The 20,511-nt window shown below is 40.5% G+C and overlaps 2 protein-coding genes and 1 long non-coding RNA gene across 3 annotated transcripts in view; 2 read left to right on the forward strand and 1 right to left on the reverse strand.

The window, feature by feature from the left end:
- Positions 1-12,346, forward strand: part of LOC311430744 (ras-related protein Rab-10-like) — a 30,999-nt gene extending 18,653 nt beyond the window's left edge. Inside the window, exons 5-6 of the mRNA XM_084507578.1 lie at positions 2,562-2,663; positions 11,512-12,346. Of these exons, the coding sequence (XP_084363704.1) occupies positions 2,562-2,663; positions 11,512-11,586 (177 nt within the window). The 3' untranslated portion in view covers positions 11,587-12,346. The remainder of the gene's footprint in view (positions 1-2,561; positions 2,664-11,511) is intronic.
- LOC311430747 overlaps positions 1-19,527 on the reverse strand; it is a 39,555-nt gene extending 20,028 nt beyond the window's left edge. Inside the window, exon 1 of the long non-coding RNA XR_014689008.1 lies at positions 19,273-19,527. This is a non-coding gene — a long non-coding RNA (uncharacterized lncRNA). The remainder of the gene's footprint in view (positions 1-19,272) is intronic.
- Positions 16,959-20,511, forward strand: part of GAREM1 (GRB2 associated regulator of MAPK1 subtype 1) — a 102,762-nt gene continuing 99,209 nt past the window's right edge. Inside the window, exon 1 of the mRNA XM_084507571.1 lies at positions 16,959-18,661. Coding sequence (XP_084363697.1) covers positions 18,541-18,661 — 121 coding nt within the window. The 5' untranslated portion in view covers positions 16,959-18,540. The remainder of the gene's footprint in view (positions 18,662-20,511) is intronic.

Here is a 20,511-nt window from a genome sequence, read left to right on the forward strand (position 1 = left end):
GAATTTAATAAGGCTTTTGTCACTTCCTCGCATGGCATTCTCACTTGAAAGCTAGGAAATGTGGACTAGATGCAAAAGGTAGTAATTGAAGGCTGTGTAGTTGGTATTAATGAGCAGAGTACATCAGAGGTCTGTGGTGGGACTCTGGTTGTTCAACATCTACATCAGTGATCTGATGACAGAAGGAGATTCGCATGTGATATGAGATTTAGGGTTGTTACCGGCACACCAAATGGTAGAACTTCAATTCTCTAGGACCCTGATGAAATTCAGTACAGAGAAGTACAAAGGTTGCCACCTGGAAGGGAATAATCGCAGGCATCAGTACAAGCAGGGAGTGATTGCCTGAATTACAGCTCTGTTTCAGAGCACTGACAATGTACAATGAACACCAGCTCAAATATAAGTCAATGGTATCCTCGCATTGCAAAAAAGCATGCTGGACTACAGTTAGGAGGATAATGGATGGCAGATCTGGAGAAATTATTACCCCTGTCTTTTTAGTGCTGTCAAAACCACATGGAATGTTGAGTTAGTTCGGGCTGCCCCGTTTCAAGAATGATGCTGAGATAGTAGAGAAGGTCAGACAAATAACTGAGGTCCAGTGGAAGCAACGCATGAGAGCTGAGGGAGCTGGGTAAAGAGGATGCTGAGGAGCAGTTACTGGTCTACAGCAATTGACGTGTAGTTAAAAGGATGGCTGAAAAGGACTCTTCTGAATACTGGCAGACAATAAAGCAAATGGCAATGGACACAGATCCTGGCTTGGGAAGTTCAGGTTGGAGATGAGGAGAACCAATTTCACTAAAAGGGTGGTCTAGCCATGGAAGAGCGTCCCAGAAAACTTGCAGAATCTCCATCCTTGGGGGATTTCAAGGGTCAGGTAGGCAAAGCTATGGTTGACCCTATGTTATATGGGCAGTAGTCCCATTTCAAGTGGGGTTATCTTTCCAACTGATTTCTGTGATTCCGCGATTCAAACGGTGTGTGTCTATCAGAGTTTCTACATAGGTAGACTGTAGATGTCTATTACATGACACAAGAAAGAAAAAAGGAATATTTAATAGTAGAACCCATGTACTTTATAAATTATGAAGCAGTCTTCCCCATTTTATTAGCCCAGTATTTTAACTACCTGTATTTTTCCTTATGAACCATAATGAATCATTGTTTACCATTGACACTTGCTAACAGTAATGTGATCTTATTTTTTTGCTACAAGTTGCTACAGTATCTAAAACTGTTCATTGCAGTCAGCAGGAGTTTCGAATCTCTCATGAAGCAGTCTGTTTTAAGAAACAGAAATGTTCTTCATTTTCAAAATTATATTTCATTACAGTATTTTGGAAAATAAACCATTTTGCTAACCTTTTTCCACCTTTAAAATAGCCTTCATTATAACATTACTAAAATTCTGCATATCAATTCTTATGCTTTCATGCCTTATTTTTGAATTTTTTAAAGTTAGCTCTAGAGCACATTGAACACAAGTATAACTGCCAGCATTAGACTTTTTATCCTAATGAAGAACATTACAAATAAATTAAGTGGTCAGTAATTACAGGATTTTGTATACAGTATAAGCAGTAGGAGTATTTTCTTTCACTGAGATTGCCTTCTCCAGATGTGTAGTTAGAGATTTTTCATTGCAAAGGGAATAAAATAGGCCTTCTACTAAGTTTTTTTTTTATTATTATTTTATTTTTTTTTTCTGGCAAATATTCTCAACTTAGCCTCTCCCCATGGTCAACTGTTTTTCTCCATGTATTTGACAGTATAAATTAGAAGAAGTTCAGGACCTTAAAAAGCTCTGAATTTTGTAGTTCCTTTTTCCTCATGCCAATATGTATCCATCCAGCTGTAAGAGAGGTATGCTGGAATTGAGGGGACACAAAAAATAAAAATAAAAATAAAAATAAAAATAAAAATAAAAATAAAATAATTAAAAATAAATAAATAAATAAAATTAACCAACATAATATCTGTACTGTAGATTTATTCTAAGTATTTTCTTGGTTCTCCTATTACCATAATATATTTTCACATACACATCAGTTCTTTGTGTGTCTGTTATCTGTGTGCTATTCTGCCTCTTTAGTGAAATGCTACATCTCTTTTTTTATTTCATCATGACTGTTTTTATACATTTTTGTCACATTTTTATCTATCCTTTTCTGCAGGCATTCCATTAATTTCCTCTAAATAATTGCCTAGGAGATGATTCATTTTCCAAATCAGTCAAAACATTGAGAAGAGACCCACTACAGTTTGTTCTTATTTACAAGATAGATCAAAAAGTTGTTTTGAAAATAGAGAAATTTAAGAAGACTGATTTAAGACTTACCTGAAATTTATGAAATGAGAATGAATACAGTGTACTTCACTGAGCTGACATTTACTTAATATAACATTTACTTAATATAACATGACATTAAATATAACATTTATATAACATGTTAGAAACTGTCAGAAGCATTTACATATCTATTGCTATTGGTATCAGTAAATATTTTATTTTTTCCTAAAGACTCTTTATCCTGTTGCCTACATTTGTTTTTCAGCTTGCTTGGGAACATGGGATACACTTTTTTGAAACCAGTGCCAAAGATAATGTGAACATTGAGGATGCATTTTCACTCTTGACTAAGGAGATACTGGAAAAGGTAGGCTGAGCAGAAAGAAAAGGGGAGATCGGGTAAACAAGATTGTAAACACAGGATAGCTTTAGCAAAGCACAACCAGGACTGTTTTTGCATTATGTAGTTATATTTGGGGGGGATCCTGTAACTGTAGACGTATGGGGAGGATATGGGGAAGAAGAATTGTGGGAGGAGAGAACAGAAGAAGGAAACATGTATAATATTGTTCAAGGAGAAGGTGAAAATTCAGGAAATCTGCATTAGTGGTTTTCCTTCCCACAGTTTCCTTCAACAGAAGTGTTAATACTTGGGGGGGGGGGGAGTGTTACACTGTAGTTCCACTTCTGTGCCAGGAAGATTCATTTTTTTCTGTAGGTTTCCTCAGAATATGCATACTGTGAAGAGGTCACATGCAGATGGAAAGAGCAGACCTTTTATGTACAGCAATCAAATGTTTTATCCAAAGATCATAGTTGTTTGTTTGGATGATTTACACTAGTGCTTTTGAAGATCTTAGAACTTAAAGATTTGAGTTAATTAGTGGTAGAATCAATATTGTAGCTGTCAGAGTTGGCATCTCTAACCACTTAGCTTGTGTTGGTGTAAAGGTCCTTGCTACTCAGAGTTGCCATACAAAACTCTTTTGTAGGACTGAATTATTGTTAATTAGCTATGAAAATGTTTTGCATTGCAATTTATTTTTAGACAGTAGAATATTATTTTAGACATTAATGGATGTTCTTCATGCAATGCATTATCATTGCCATTCATCACCAATATTAGTTATACAAAACTAGCCTTCCATTCCGAATACTCTTGAAGGCATAATAAAGATAAATGAGCAAAATTACTGACAAAGTCACAAGTTGCAGTGTTTTGATTAAATAGCCATAGGGGATGGTCAGAATAATAGCTCAGGGCTGGACTGCTTCTAAATCAAGGTCCTGTCCTACTATACAATATACAATAACACAAGCTGTGGGTGTGTTTTTTTTTGTTTGTTTTTGTTTTTGTTTTTGTTTTTGTTTTGTTTTGTTTTTAAAATACATGATTTTGACTCCCTTAGCATGAAAATGAAACTCAACTGCCAAATATCATTTAGAAGAGGAGAATGGCAGGTCTTTGAATAGCTGAGAAAAAGTCTCAAGATAACTTTGAATTTCTTGTAAATGAAAAAGACACTTTCTACTGTAAATAAATAGTATATTTGTTAGTATGCAGCATGAAAGATACAAAGCAATAGCTATGATCATAACTGCTGCAAAGACAAATATCTGCAAAGCTAACATTTCTGCATATTGCATTTGGATAAGATCTGAGAGAGTTCTCTGCAGCATGCAGAAAAGGTGTTTGGGTATTTCTCACTCCAAGATTGTCTGCATTCATTATACTTTAGTTGTAATTTTAGTATTCCTACTAATCTTCATGAAAATCCATGGCTCTTATAGTGTGGACATGCAAACAAATTCAGACCATTGTACTCCAGCATGGCTTGAATTAGAACTGCTTGAAAATACAATTGTACAGTCTGTGTACACGTGTTTGGAAAATATGTCCATGAGAATTTGTCAAGTTTGTCTGTAGTAACATTTTGCTCCATCTAGAAATGTTTGCAATCCCTGTTGGGGCCTCACTTGCCATTACTTTGATGTGTCATTTGTTATTTGTAGTGAAAGACATTTGTTGATTTAAACAAGGACTCCTTTAGCCCAATTGGTTTTGCCACTGGCCTGATAAGAAAGAATTCACAGGGAAAAAATAAATAAATCTACCATACAGTCTCATCACGGTTTTCAGGTTCAACAAAATAATTTGCTTGTTCACACAACTGTGAAATCTGAATGTACTACTTGAATTTTAACTTCCTCTAACTGATGAAATTTTGGAGAAGGAAAAATGTGCTAGGAAGTGTGACTAGTAGCTGTGAAAAATGACATGATAGCTGCCAGTCTGAGATTTCAGTCATACATCCATTCTGCAATGCTAAAATACGTAGTTGCTGATTGTAAAAAGGAGATACATCATTGCACAGTATTTTGGCCCAAGACACATATATCTGAGGTAGCAGGGCCTTGCTTACTTCTGTGGTAGGACCATCTATCCCAGACTGATGAGATGCTTCAGTGGAAGCATGCCGTTGCTTTACCAGAAAACTTGTTTGAAGGAGCTCTCTTAAAAAGTCTAGTATGGCCATGTCTTTTGGAAGTGGGCTTAGGCCATTCAGAAGTAAGACAGGCAGACAGGCAGACAATAGACCATTTTCAGATCCATTGTAGTAGGCTACATTAATCTTGGGAAATCTAGGATTTTCTACATACATTCTTGTTCACCATCTACAATCTAGGCGTTTCTTTATTAACTAGTTATATAGCAAATACACATGTAGATGGGGAAGATCAATGTCTGGAAATGTAGAGGTCATATAGAAGTAATGAGCTTCTTTATTCTCTTGAAATTTAGAACAAGTTGCAGTTCGAAGGAGTTCCCAATTAAATGTATATATATATATACATTAAAATGTGACAGACCTAAAGGGCAGATTTATATTGTCATTATTTTGTCCTGTATTTTCCTATTTGTAGAGTGTGGATTTAAGCCTACAGACTACTTACATAAGACCATGCTATGTCTTCTTTTGAGGCTTTACTTTTATGTGGTTTAGGGGAGGGAGAAGACTTCCATGTCCCAGTGATTCATATAGCTAAAGCACTGGTCAACTTTTCAGATATTTATAATCCATGAAAAACATTCTCTGATGAGTTTCAAACCCACAGCTCTAATTTGCATGGAAAATCTCATTAAAACAATCAGATATTATTTGAAAGCTTACGTTGGTTCCAGGTGTGGAGTCATGACATATTTTTGAGAATAGTTAACTCAGTTTTCAATCATTCTCAGTTAATAAAAATAAAAACATAGAGTCATAGAAACATAGAACAGCTTGGATTGGAAGGGACCTTAAAGATCATCTAGTTCCAAACCCCAAATAATAACTGATTTGATTGTATTGGAAAGGCTGTAGTGGAAACAAATGTTAATGGCACTTACAACTTATTCCAGAGGTTTGCTTAGACACGTTGACAAATAACTTTTATTGTTATTATTCACAATTCTTGCAAGTTTAAGATTTGCCTAAACCTGTTTATTAATTGCTGACAGCTGTTCCTTAACAGTTCTTCAGGTTGCCAGTGAACTATTTGTACCTGTGAGTCAGTCCTCAAAAAACAACCAAAGCCCCGAAATACCACCCAGAATGCAGTTAGCATTTGCGCTTTTGTGTTGTTTGGTTTCATGGCTGACGAGCAGTACTCTCTTCAACTAGCTTTTAAAAAAATGTAACAAGCCTTTGTGTTTCTGTCTTTGTGGGTGTGGTGGTTGGTATTTTTCTAAACTAGGAGCAGAAGGATGGAAACTGTATTCAACAAAAAAGAAAAGAAAAAAAATGCAGTTCTTGCTCTTTTCTGAAGACTGCTATAAAACTATCCGAAACTTATGTTCTGCCTACATCCCAAAATCGATCAACTGCTAAGATTGTTTTAATGTTATATTAAATAAATACATATCTTCTGAGCACAGAACAGCCAAAACCCATTTAAGAACTTTCCTTGTGCTGTTGAGGTTAACACGGAAAGTGTAACAGTTAGATGTAATTTGAGATGAATATTCAAAGGTGGTGGGCCTCAACTCTATTCTTCCTTGATCTCTTTAGTTTCCTTTCCAAGGCAACAAGATTTTTGAGATTATACTTCCTTGAAAATAAGGTGCTGGGTGAAGGAGAGTCAGAGCACTCTGCAGAAAGAAGGTCTTCGGCAATAGTTCATACAGTATTAGACAGAGGTAACTACACAGAGAGAGACTGAAAAATGCTTTGACCAGCTACTCCAGCTGGAGCTCGCATTGTAGATATCAAATTTAATTCAGTGCAGGACACAAATCTATAGGAAATCAGGCTTCATTATTGCTGAGATTCTGGGAATTGTTAGTGTGTCCTAAAGATCCCTGTGTCTCAAGCAGTGCACATTCAGTGTTTATTTATTATCCTTAGTCATGCACGAAGCCCAAGGCTTTATTTACCCTTTATTTATCTTGTACTGACCACAGAATATTAATTTCTTTGTGAGGTTTTTCATAATGCTCTTAATGCTGTATTTGAGATCTATTTTAGATTTTTATCTTCATAACCTTCTTAGTAACAGTAGGTAGTATATTCAGCATTGCACACATGGGAACCATGGTACAGATATTAAAGCAAAAAGGATAAATGGTACCAACTCACATAGCATTGGAGCAATGTAAGGACTAATTTTGCTCTACACCTACTTTAATTCAAAAAGGTCTGTTCTGAACATTGAATGAGCCAGGTATTCTTCTGGAAACAGTAACGTGTAATTAGGTCATGTGAATCAAATGTTGAGTCTTAATCTCTGGATCTTAATCATAGTGTTTGAGCATATAGGATGAGATTCATCTTAGTGAGCAACCTTAGGCAGTTGAAATGACAAGTCTGATGTAGTCTAGAATCATAGAATCACAGAAAGGGTTGGGTTGGAAGGGACCATAAAGATCCCCTAGGTCCAACACCCCTGCCATGGGCAGGGACACCTCCCACTAGACCAGGTTGCTCAAAGGCCAAATCATCTATATTCAATGGAATGAAATACATCTTCAGATATAATTGTGTTCTGGAGGTGCCTTTCTCTCTACATTGAGGACTTTGTAGAGGACTCTGTATCACAGCCTTTATGGTTTCATATGATTGAAGTTAAATAAATTCAAGTAAACCAAAGTAAAGTTACACAGTTGGCTTACTTCTGGAATTTGTTGCTTCTGCAAGATCGTGACTTTGCAACCTGATTGCTCTCTTAAATAGGGCTTTTGAGGTTGGATGATATTAATCCTTACACAGATATCAGTAGGGTTGGGGTTTCTTAGAGTAACAGCATAGTTGTCTTCTTAAGCTTGTGAAATAATTGCAGTACAATGTTGTTAGAGTCTATGTGTTATTAACAGAAGAGGGAGATAGAGATCCACACTTTGCCAGTGGATTAGATGTGTCCTGGACATTGTGGAATAGTAGGATTTGGGAACAAGGACTTCCATTCCCATCTCTTGAAGGTGTTCTGCAGAAGTGGAATCCCATTGTGTCTTATCCTCTCTTGGTCCTCTCCTACTCCTGTCCCTGCCCCAACATTGATCACTCTCCCTGCTAACATATCTCCAGCTCTTGCTGATACTGCTTGTGCCCTTCCTGTTGGGAGATGACTGTTTTGAATTTTGAACAAGCAATTTCAAATCTAGAATTGCAGAAAAGACAGGTTAAAGAGATAGTAGGACAGATCTTAACAACTGAGCTCTCTCTTTTGGCTGTGTAGGTGCAGAAGTCCAATGAAGTTCATTGCACAAGGTCCTCTGCTATGCTTTGCCAATCTTTGTCAGAATTTCAAGAAGTTACAAGTAATAGTATCTTCAATTACAGTCCCTTCTGTGTATCACAGAATCACAGAATCATCTAGGCTGGAAGAGACCTCCAAGCTCACTTAGTCCAACCTCTGACCTAACACTAACCAGTCCTCCACTAAACCATATCACTAAGCTCTACATCTAAACGTCTTTTAAAGACCTCCAGGGATGGTGACTCCACCACTTCCCTGGGCAGCCGATTCCAATGCCTAACAACCCTCCCAGTAAAGAAGTTTTTCTCAATATCCAACCAAACCACCCTCCCCCGCCCCGGCACAATTTTAGCCTGTTCCCCCTTGTCCTTGTTTCTCTAAAGCCAATAGTTTTCCACAGACACACTAGAGGCATTGAAATGTTGAAAAATGGTATCATTCTTCAAACCCATGGTGAACCCCGTCTCCAAAATACCTAAAAAAGCATAAAAATATCAAGAACTGTTGCCAAGAGTAGGGGAATCCAACTTGTTTTAACACTGTTAATCTGAGCAGATTTCCAGCGAGGTCAGGTACTGTAAGTCAGTGAGTGATACAACCTCTGCTTAGAGCAAGTGAGGAGAGACAGATGGCTGCGGGCAGCACCTGATTCTGCCTGATTTTCTCCACTGATTCGGCAGTGAGCTCAAAACACTTAAAGAGATGCCTGTCTGTTGGGTGAGACATGTCTGCTATGGTATTTAGCAGGAAAAACTAGTGTTTTGTACCAGTAGGTTTCAATGTCTTACTGAAATCACTGTGGAGTAGAATGGCGTCTGTTTCTTTGGTGGTATGTTCAAAAGTTTGTTCTGCCCAAGATGCTGCAGCAGAAACTTGAGCTTCTCGATACCGCTTTGGTTATTCTCACCTTTTCACTGTTTTCTGTTGTTTGTTGGCTTCCTTGTAGGGAAGTGAGTTTCAACAGGCTGAGCTGAAATGTGATCTAGGAGGATGTATTGAGAGGGAGGGAGCCCAGAGCAAGGAATGTTGCTTGCCTTGTTCTCTGAGATGGGGGAAATTTGCATACCTGCCCTCCTTAATTTCATGAGAGGAGGGTGCCGCACCTCTCACAGAGATTGACTGGATCTCAGCACTACGCAGGACTACTGTCTCTGCTTCAGCTCCTCATGCAGGACTCGTATCTCTTTGGGTTATGAATATGTACTTTTAAAATGTGTGCCTAGCATATTTGCTTAAATGAATCCCAAGCTTGTCTGCTTGATGAAGATCTTTTACGAGTCTTATCAAACTGAAGTGATCCTTAAAGTCTTCAACATTTCAATGACTTTTAAAACAAAATTGTCACCTCTTCTTTATTGGTGGAGAGGCCATTCTTGTCTTTCTGTCCTGGATAATTTGTTGATTAACTACTATCAGATAATGATTTTACAGGTGGTATGAACAATTTCATTGTGAAATAGGTTTCAACATTATTAATCACCTGAGGATCCTTGCTGTACCTATTACTGGCCACCCAAAAGTACTATCCAGCAGTACAATATTTGCAAATAAGCATTTTCAGTGTTTAAGGAATATGCAAATCACTGCCCTTTAACTGAAAGCATGAAGTTAGATATAACCCTCAACACTTCAAAATTATCTGTTTCCTCTGAAGTTAAATAAGTGAAACTTGAATAGTAGAATTGTTCAAATATTTATTTTTCTGGAACACTCTTACTACCTAGACTGATTTTTTCCTTGCAAAGAGAAAGGTGTGAAATGAAACCTCCTTAGCTTATGTCCACGGTAATCAACACTCAGCGTTACTGCTTGCTCTCAACAGAGCACATTTTAAATTTCTTTTTGTACTGTTATCTTCCAGATCTTTTTTTCTCCCTATCTTATCTCTGAACCAGAGTGGTGTCATGTTCTTGAGGTGACAAGTTTATGGTTGGTTACATTAGTTTCTGCCTTGCTCCTTCTTTTGAAAAGGATTTCATACTTTACAGTCTACACATGAAAACTCTCAAATACAGTCTCCACCTAGCACAAGACCTAATCGCCACTGTATGTATTCAAGCATCCTACATAGCAGAAAACAAACAAAAAAAAAATTATGCATCTTCTCTGGAATTTTAGTTAGTGTTAAATATTCTCAGCTATAGGGGAATAGTACTTATTTTAACATGAGGAAACTTTTATTTTCCCCTCATTTTGATTCAATTAAATAATTTTCGGTGAACTTTTCTGGATATAGTCAGCCTGCTCTGTGACACTGTATGTGGAATTTCTGGATTGTAAATCATGACTGCCATTGTCTTACATGATGCAATTTTTTTTCTTCTTCCTTTTTTTCCTGTTCTTTGAATTTCATGAATTCCAGCTCAGATATCTGTCCTTTCTGGAACCTTCTTGTTATTGTGAGAAATGGTTGTTTATGGCTGTTGAGTTTGGTTTGAGAGAGGAATGCAGTGATTCCAGTGGTTGCGCTTACTTCTCTGTATATCATTATACACTGGGTAAACCTGCCAAGAAGCATACAGCAGAATGGCAAGTAGAAAAGTTTGGACTTTTCCTTTTTCAAAGCATGTGACAGTAATCTCAATGTCTTTGTCCGTGAGTTCAGGATTCAATATTCATATTTTTAGAGTCCAAAGTTGCAACATTTACTAGTACTCTATTGCACAACTGGTTTTGATTGTTTCTCTGGTCAGCACTAATTATCTAGTTAAGTTTATTGCCGAAAGGAAGAGTGCTGGTTTTGCTGATTTTATTTTTTTAAATCTTCTTTTGCAATCTGTAAATAAATGTTTTACAAGGGTGGAGTGCTATTTTGATGCTTCTATCCTGATAAAGACTAGGTTGCTTCCATTTGGAGCCATTTCTGTTTGTGTTTTTTTTTTTTTTTTGGTTGTTTGTTTGTTTAAAAAAAAAAAACAAAAACACAAGTAACAAAGTAGAGAACTGTAGTGAATTTCACAAACCAGTTCAATACCATTTTTGACAAATAATAATCTATGCCTTTTTCTAATGAGTACTGTTGATCCATATTTCCCTATTCCTTTCAATTGGATTTTTGCACCTCATGCTCAATACTTCAAAGATTAGGGTAGTTAACACCAAATCAGTGAAAATCAGTGCAGTCATCAGAAGAACCTGTACCTCTTAAATAATTCACGTGAGTAAAAATTTACAGGATCAGCTCATATGGTATGTAGTGTCTCCTCAAAAGATGTTTTCTATCCTCTGTCACCTTCAGAATAAGAAGAGACCTTTGAGGCAGCTATAGAATTTAAATACATCGAGCTGTGACTTGCATGGGCATCAGTCTCCCTCTAATTTATTAGAAAACTCCAATCTTTTATTTAAACATTTAAAGGAAAAATATATCCAGTGACCCCATCGAGTCTTTTGCATATTAAAATATGTGAAAATTCAAGTTTTTCAACTATTGTACTGCAGTTATCTTAATTAAATGTTTGCTTTTATTTGTTTTACAGAAGTCCTGTGTATTATATGACTTAGATGTTGTGGATCTAAATGAAAGTAAGAAGAGAACCTGCTGTGCATTCTGAAATATTGTTTATTATTTCATTTCCTCTTCAGAAAATATTAACTATTGCAAAGGAACATAAAAGATTGTAAAAGGGAGCCTGTAATCACAGAACACAGTATTTAAGCATCCTTTTTATTACACAAATGTTGCTGCCAAATGTTTTGACACATTTATATTATATTTTCATAGTTTTAATATAAAGTTAAAACAATTACCTGACTTTGGAATTATTAGATGCATCTCAGGAGGACTGCATTTGCATACAAATGTTTGTACAAATGAAATCTAAGTGCACTAATTTTCTTGTATTAAAAACATTTACCTTAACATTTTTTGTGTTATTTATATCAGATTCGTAATGTAATGAACATTGACATCACACAGACAAGCTTTTGGTATAAGAACTCACTTATGCTATTCACAAGATAACATCTTTTCAGGCAGCTGATATTTAGTGTAGTCTCCTAAGATAATTTTCTGAAAATTTTTTGCTTGGCTTCTTTTCTGTCCATTTCAGAAATGTATGTGTTACTTGAAAACCCTTGAACAGGGAGACTGCAAAGATGAGGGCTGAGATAAAAGAATAAACAATTTCTATATGTTGCAGAACCTTCTTTGGAAAGCAGAAAACACGGAACAATTGAATGAATCCAGTGATAATTATCTTGCCTTATTGTTCTGTTGAATAATTTATGCAGGTTTTAGCAGCATACCTTTATTTCCAAGTTCTTTTGTCATAAATGATCACTATATTAAAAGGGTATGCAGTGTTTGTTTGATGTGAGGTATTTATGTTATTTTCGTAAAGTATAAATACATCAGGGATCTGATCCTGCTCATGTGGATCTGTGTACACTGGTGTATAATAGCTTTAATTTCAGGGGAGGATACCACATTTTAGTTAAATTTGAATGAGGGCAGAATCATGATGCCACTTTCTTTTTCTTTAATTAAAAGCAAACCGAACACAAATCAAACCTTCTGGAGACACACAAAGCAAATGCTAGCTGGGAAATCTGAAGAAGTGTTGGGATTATATTGTCTTTTTTTTTTTTTTTTTTTTTTTTGGTCTGGGAGATGTGAATCTTGATGATTATTAAATGTAATTGTTCTACCACCATTTGTGAATGGATAATACTGGTGTGCAAGGTTGTGTGGTGAGCCATCCCAGTACATCTGGGATAACAAACTCCATCGGCTTACAGTTGTGGAATGCCACTACCCTTCTGAAAGGGCTTCTTTTTTGAAGGCTGTCTTCAGATTGTCTCCAATCAAATTTGGTATCGAGACAGGGAGCTTAAATGGCAATTGCTTTCTGAAGCACATGGGATCTAGTATGCGTACTGTTAAATTACTGTGCCACCAGGCAGTTTATAGGCTTGCAGAAGGGGCATGAAAGACAAGAAGATTTACGTATTTACAGCTGCTCCTAAGACTACTCTTCATGGCCTGTCGCTAAACCTAGTATTTAGAGCAAAATCTGAAAACAAAGAACAAAGGATAATCCCTGCCTTAGTTACAGCCAGGGCAGATGAAGAAAATAGTGCTGGAAGGGATTTTGAAAGGCTGTCTAGTTCCTCCTCTTATCTCAAGTGCGGATCAGCTGTCCCTGCTGTATTGCAGGAAGATGTTTAAAGACCTGCAGTGACGGGGATTTTGGTCCCTCTGAGTAATGTACAATCCTTACTGAACTGGTTTTGCAAGCAGGAAGTTTCCTAATACCTAACCTAACTGGTAGACATGGAAAGCAAGTTCGTTCTCTCTTTCCTCTTTACGTACATGAAATACCTCTGTCTGCCCTCTCTCTCCTCTTCAGGCCAATGAACACCAGTCCCTTTGACCTTTCCTTGTAGGATGGGTTTCCTAAATCTTTTGCAATTTTTGTTGCTCTCCTCTTTATTTTCGAGCTGGTTTTCAACTATCCTGGAGTGCAGGACTGAAAACTGAGCAAACTATTCCAGTTTAAGTAACAATGGCTGGAGAGATCAAAATGATTTTTTCGTTATCTTATCTTTGATACACCTACTTCTGCATTCCAGCATCAGCATAATGTAAGACAGCCTAACGCTGCTAACTGTTCAGCTTGTGATCCGTAATCTCTCCTCGGAAGGACTGCTTTTCCATCCTGGTATTTATGCAGTTGATTATTCCTCTGGATGTGTAGAACCTTCTGTTTCTCCTTATTCAGTGGCATTTCAGCTTCTCTAATTTGCCAGCATCCGTCTGAATTGTAATGCTGTATGCCAGCATAGCTGGAGCCTCTTCCTGTAGATACAGTCTTTGCATGTGAATAAGTACATTCTGTTTAGTCATCCGAGATATTGATGAAAATGCCGTGTAGCTCTGGATTCAAGATGGATCTCCATGAAATCCCATTCAAAACATCCTTTCAGCTTGGGAGTACCAATTATTTCCCAATCATTTTGCACTCAAATGATGTATTTCTCTAAACCATTTTTTTTCCCTTTCATGTAAGAGCAACTTATATGAAACCCTATGATGCTCACTTTTTCCAGCCTATCCGTGACCATGAAGCCTGTTACCATCTGGTAGAAGTGGGCTAGATTGATCTGCTCTTGCTTGTTACTGACAAACCCATGCTGCTACTTATATCTTTATATCTTTATATCTTTATATCTTTATATCTTTATATCTTTATATCTTTATATCTTTATATCTTTATATCTTTATATCTTTATATCTTTATGTATCTAGCTTAATATTTTATAGCTTTACTTTCAGTATGCTTAAAAATGGTTGGATTGCCTGTCCAAATCAGTTTTGTTTTTGTTTGTTTCTGGAACCTCCCTCATTCTTCTTTATTCTCAGAGATAAAACAAGCTGCAGCTCTAACACTGCTTGAAACATAAGGGAATTTCATCAGGTCCAGTCTATCCAAAAAGCTTTAACTTATCTAAGTATCTTCCAGGCAGTTTCTTCATTTTCCTTGCCTAAGCTTTTAGTCCTTTGTCAATAGTGCTAGCAGTGAAATCACATCTGCTTTCTTAAATTGAAGACCAAGGTTAAAAAATAACATTAGGAATACAGGTGTCTCAGCATCATCAGTGATTGGGTGATGATGATTAAATAGATTTCTCCCTCTCTGGAATTCCAGAACAGTTTTTTCCCTGGTCTTCTCACTATGCCATTTTCCAGCTTCCTTGCTAGCTTTTAATTCCAATGGTTTAACATTTTGGGACTTTATCTTTCTGTGTTGTCTGTACATGTTCTATATGTAATTTGACCTACTTTTTACTTCTTTCATGTCACTGAAGATTGTATGATTCAGCCAAGCTAGTCTGTTATTTCACTTCCTCACCTTCCTGTGTGTTTACCAAATTGTGCAGTGTTGCCTTCAGCAGTGGACCTTTGAAAAAACTCTTACGCTGTCCTGAACTCACACAAATTTTGCTACTGATTCTCCGTGTTTAGGTCTCTATTTAATTCCTCCTCCTTTTCCTAACAGTGCAAACAAATATATAGAAGGGGGTCAGATTGATCTGTAGGGTTTTATTTGTTTGCTTTTCTGTATAATAGGAATTCCTTCTATACATTACGCCTTCTTATAGCGTTTTCTATTACTTGTGGCTTAGGTACTATCCAGTCGCTGGCCCACCTTAGGGAGGTGCAGATAGTTAGGTTCCCAGGCAACAAAAAATGTTTCCAGGATGCTCAGATCTCCTTACAATACCCTGCACAAGCAAAGATTGTTTGGATTTTACCACTAAGGCAGGAACTGCATTCTCTTTGAAAATGTGAGATGCACAGATGTCACCTGTACCAAATATATTATTTCAACTTCCCCCCTCACCTGAAAGAAAGGTAGGTATTTAGCATCTGATTCTGAAATGATCACTGCATCTCCTGTTGTTTTCCACTGGATTTGTAAATATTTATTCTGAAAATTAGACCATTCATATAAAGGCAAGTCACATATGGGAAGAAGGAATGCCAATTCATGGGGGAGTTTAAAGAAATGCTGACTAGAATGGCTTCAGATGAGGCATACTGTATAAGGCTCAGAATTTTATTTGGTGTATGCATTCTACAGTGTAAAGCAAACTAGCAGATTCATACTAAAATTACTGGTGTTTTTTGTTTTTTTTTCATACACATCCAATTCAAATGTTAGCGTAGATATGAATTGATGATGATCTGAAGTGCTTTAAAAATCATTTTATTAGCAATAGAATAAATATACTGGGGATTTTGCAGCCTGCTGCGTAAATGTGTTATTAAATCAACATGAGACCCAATCAATTCAAAATGCATTTAAGACTAGTTTTAGGAATTATTCTGAGTCCCCCTGCCTATGCTTACGCTTTTATGGCTACAATTTCCTGTAGACATTAAAAAAAAAAAGAATGCCACCTGAAACACCATGCAGAAAAATTATGATATTGCGTAACTGAGGCCCTGATCCTGAAGCAGATTTGCTAACATTAATTTCTCTAGAGGCCTGATGGCTTCATTAGTATTTTGCACAGGAGGAGACTTTAGTAAGAGATCATACTAAAGGACTGAGGCATCGCTAAACATCAGAGAAATGATTATATCTAAAGTGTTAATTATACATAAGGTACAGTTAAAGTACGAAATAGTCTGAGATTCGCATGTTCTTGTGATTTGAATACTGTGTGTGCAATAATATCTTTCAAAAAGGTTCAGCTATAGTACAGATAGGACACATTACAAAGTCAATTTAAGAGCTCAAGTGAGACATTTAAATAATAATAGGCTTTGTGATGTCTCTTTGCCTGGAAATAACTAAATGAAATTTAGGTAGGATCTAGAAATTGCACTTAAAAAAATGTGTCTTGCTCCAATGGAATGGGTTAGAGGAGGCTATCCTTCCACTGGTGAGGGAAAACACAAACAGGGTTATATTTGAAGACAGGCTTAAAAGACGTGTGACTACACCGAAGAAGAAGGAACGATTTTTTAATGAAAAATCAGCAGTAACTGTTTCAGGTGTGAAAGACATGTTTCTTCCCAGATAGCAGAACTGCATGATGCCTGGGAGCAGCATACGCCGCGAGGCCATATCTATCCTGAAATTAATGCTGGCTAAGATGGCGTTTAGAAACACATCTCGACAGACTAGTGCTCCAGGTCCTGGTGAATCCCAGTCTGACCTGATCTGCTTTACCTTGCACACTGCGTCCAGTAACCTCATCAAACCTGAACAAGTCAAAACCATTCTTTGGCTTTCCATATTTCAACAGCAGTGCTTTTAGCTATTATATCACTTTGCACTTCAATAGCTCAGTTCACTGAAGGAGTTCAAAGCATTCTGCAAACTTCATAAAGAGGAATCGACTTTGAAAAAAAAAAAAATCATCCACATTGTCTTTTAAAGCTAGCAATTCTGGTAAGTAGGATCTAACAGCACCATGACTGAGTTCAGAGCATGAAGGTTTTTCATAGGGCTGGGAAATCCCAGAGACAGACTGCATAGCTGAAGTACAGGCCCACATCAGTATGCAGTTCAAAGCAACCCAGACCCATTTAAAGCAAGCTAACTTGGGCTTGTGTCATCCTCTCCGGCTTCCACAGTCCATTTGAGGCCTGTTTGCAGCAGACCAGAACAAGAGTGGATCTGTCTTGGCCCTCCTCATGCTGGCACCCGGCGCCACAAAGCAGGCAGTGGCAGTCAGCCCCTTACTAAGGGGTATGAGGAGGCACAGGTGGCTGAAGGGCTGCTTGCCACGGCTCCTCATGAGCTCACCCAGCCATCCTGGAGAGAGGTGCCACGGGAGATGGATCCCAGAGAGAGACCTCAGCTGGGGATGCCTGCTGTCGTCTTGCAAATCACTGGGAGGCGCCGTTTCTAGTCAGTGGTACAGCCTCACCTAGAGCCATTAAATGTATACGTATGTATAGCCTTAAATACAGTGTTTTACTGCCGTGAAATAGCATTGACACAAAAGTGAATAAAGTAAACTTGAACACAGTACAGGGTAGCCACCTGTGAGTTATTCGCTCCTGTTTAAGTACCCTCGGTTTCTGCTGGGGATCCTGCATGGCAATAAAAAATGGTGACAGAGAGCGCTTTGTGAGACCTCTTCACGTAAGCCACCTTGCAAGGAGAACCAGCAGCTGGTGTTCAGTTTCCCTATGGCCTGAAGAGCATCAAATAGGGAATATGTTTAATAGTTGCACGTGCGGTAATAGTGGTACAGAGAAGCCAAAGATGCTCCTTCCTCTGTGCTTCATACCTGCAATATCCGTTTGGTTCATGGGTGAAAACTAAACTAGCAATCAAGGTTGGCTTGTGGTTGGATTTTTCTGAAGGTAGGGTGAATCTCACAGGTCAACTTCCTGCACCAGGCAGCTAAATTTCCTTAGCAGCCAGGCGACGAGGCGCAGCGCTCCTGACACGATCGCCCTGAAACGCGCTTCATCTGCTAGATGCGAGCGTGCAGGGGGCTTTCCACCAGCCCCAAGGAGGCCACGACCTGCGCTGGGATCGCCCGAAAACACTCGCACACACCCCAAAACCACCCCCACACGCACTCGCGGGGCTGCGCCTCGGGGGAGCGCCCGGAGGGTGGAGCGAGAGGGCTGGGCTGGGCTCGGCTGGGCTCAGCGCGGCGGCGGCGATCCGCGCTCCCCGCCGTGCGGCCGGGCCGGCACTTTTTCCTTTCCTTTCCCTTCCTTTCCTTTCCTTTTCGGAGCGGGGAGGAGCGGCAGCTGCGCAGGCGTTGCTCGCACCCTGTTGATTAGTCAGTGCCGGGATGGCGCTTCCTGGGCCAGGCGCGGCGGCGGCGGCGGCAGCGGGCGGCCCCAGCCGGTGCCGAGGGGCGGCGGGAGCAGCGGCAGCCGCCCGGCCGGCCTCCCCCTTCCCCTAGCCCGGCATGTCCCGCATCAAGCGGAGCTGAGCGAGGCGAGCTCCGTCCCCCCCCCACTCCCGACTCCTTTTTCCCTTCCTTCCCGTCCCGCCGGCGCTGCCCGCCCTGCTCCGGGTGGGAAGATGGACCCCGGCCCCTGCCCGGGCTTCAGCCTGAAGGACGTCAAGTGGAGCGCGGTGGCCGTGCCCTTGGACCTGCTCGTCAGCACCTACCGCCTGCCGCAGCTCGCCCGGCTGGACAGCGGTGTGTGGGGCGCCGGGGTCGGGATCGGGATCGGGATCGGGCACCGAGATGGCCGGGGGGGAGCAGCGGGGGGCAGCGGTGCCCGGCAGCCGCCGTGCTGCACGGGGGATGCTGCAGGGGGGCGGCAGATCCCGCACCGAGGGAGGCTGTAAAGCAGCAGGGGCGGCGTGAGGAGCCCCCGGGAACTTTCTGTCGGCGGTGGCGTGGCTGCCCACCTGCAGTTTCCAAGTCTGCGTGTGTCTCTCTCGCTGCTCCAGGACGTAAGCCGGCAGCCCGGGTGCTTGCTTTAGGAAGCAGCCCGGCCGGGGGACTGGGGGGGCTCTCCCCAAAAACTCAGACGGCCGCTTGGCGATAGCGCTGCGTGGCGGCTCCCCAAAACCCCTCCGGCCCTCCCGTCTTTGCGAGAAAGCTGACGATAACTCAAAACCGAGATTTTTGGCCGGGTTTGGTAATGGGGGGTACCCGATGGAGTGGCCCTGTCGGTGCCCGCTGCCGTGGGTCGGTTCCCTGATAAAGTTTTCTCTTCATTTGCAAAGTGACAGGAGAGTGTGGGCATTGTCCCCTGTTGCTGCCCGCTGTGCCAGCGAGCCCTGGGCTGGTTTATTGCCTACCTGCAGCTCCCGTCATCCGTGGGCGATCCCAGCCAGGGCTTTGGTGACTTTGTCCCTGGGTTGTGCAGTACTGGTGTTTCCTCAGAGCTGGTGCTCGGGAGCAGGTTAAAGGAAGGCGTCTTTGCCATCTCAACTGCAGCCGGCTGTTTTGGCACATCGGTGAGCTTGTGCTGTCCGGCAATAGCGGCCAAGCTGCCGTATCAAGGAGGACCTCCTGGTAAAACCTCCTGTCACTGGAAACAGCTAAGATGGCCTCCAGTCACTGCACTCAGGCTGTCAATTCGCTTGAGATTCCTGGCAGTGATTCAGGCTTTGACAGGGTGTATGTATATTGATGACTTATTAATTTGCCTCTCTGTGTCTTAGACTTCTTCCCAGTCTCCCCACTCCTCTTGAATCCCTTCATTGGGAGGGACCTGGAAGAGCCTTGTGTGGGTTTTGAGGAGAGGAATTTCTCCCCTCTGCCCCTTACATGGCCTTTTTTTTTTTTTGTTGGGGGGGGGGTGGTCTAGTGTCAGACCCAGTGAGAGGAATGTCTCTGAACCGAGACACGATGTTGCTGAGCTTGTGTATGGGCTGTTTGCTCCTGGTGTGCCACGCTTAAAGCACGCTTAGCTTTCTTTGGCTGTGTCCTGGGATGGCCAGACGGGTGGCAGCTGTTGGTGAGCTGTCCTGTGAATGAAGTTTGACCCTATGCTAAGCCCTGCTAGGATAGAGCATGGAGCTAGCGTGACATTTGGCTTTGGGCTGGAGCTGGCCGAGGTGTGGCCGGTTCAGAGCATGGGCAGAGGTTCCCGGGTCTGCTTTTACCTACTTGTACAGACATACCTTTATAACCCAAGGGACTACAGACGGCAGACAAATCAATACTTCGTAGAGAACATAGGCGCCGTGGTCTCGGTGGTGCGAAGGGGATGCTTTTCCCATTTCCAAAGGAGGCTGTCTGGCAATAAGAGGCAGCAGCCACGAGTCAGCGCATAGTGTCCCAAAGGAGACAAGTTGGGAATTGCTTGGTGCAGTACTGAAGGAAACACACGTCAAATCCATTCCAGGTGCATGTCATGCAATGCTTCAGCAGTTTAGGGCTACCCCTATTAACAAAGTAGTGTCTTCTGCGGCTTTTGTCGGGGTACAGCCCTGGTCTCCACATTGCTGAAGGCACAGCTTGCAGATAACCAACACACCTGAGTTTTAGTTGTGTGGAAGTGGCCTTGTCTGTGCTTTAAGCACTGAATTCCT

Source organism: Aythya ferina (assembly GCF_964211825.1).
Source record: "Aythya ferina genome assembly, chromosome: 2".
NCBI classification, from domain to species: domain Eukaryota; kingdom Metazoa; phylum Chordata; class Aves; order Anseriformes; family Anatidae; genus Aythya; species Aythya ferina.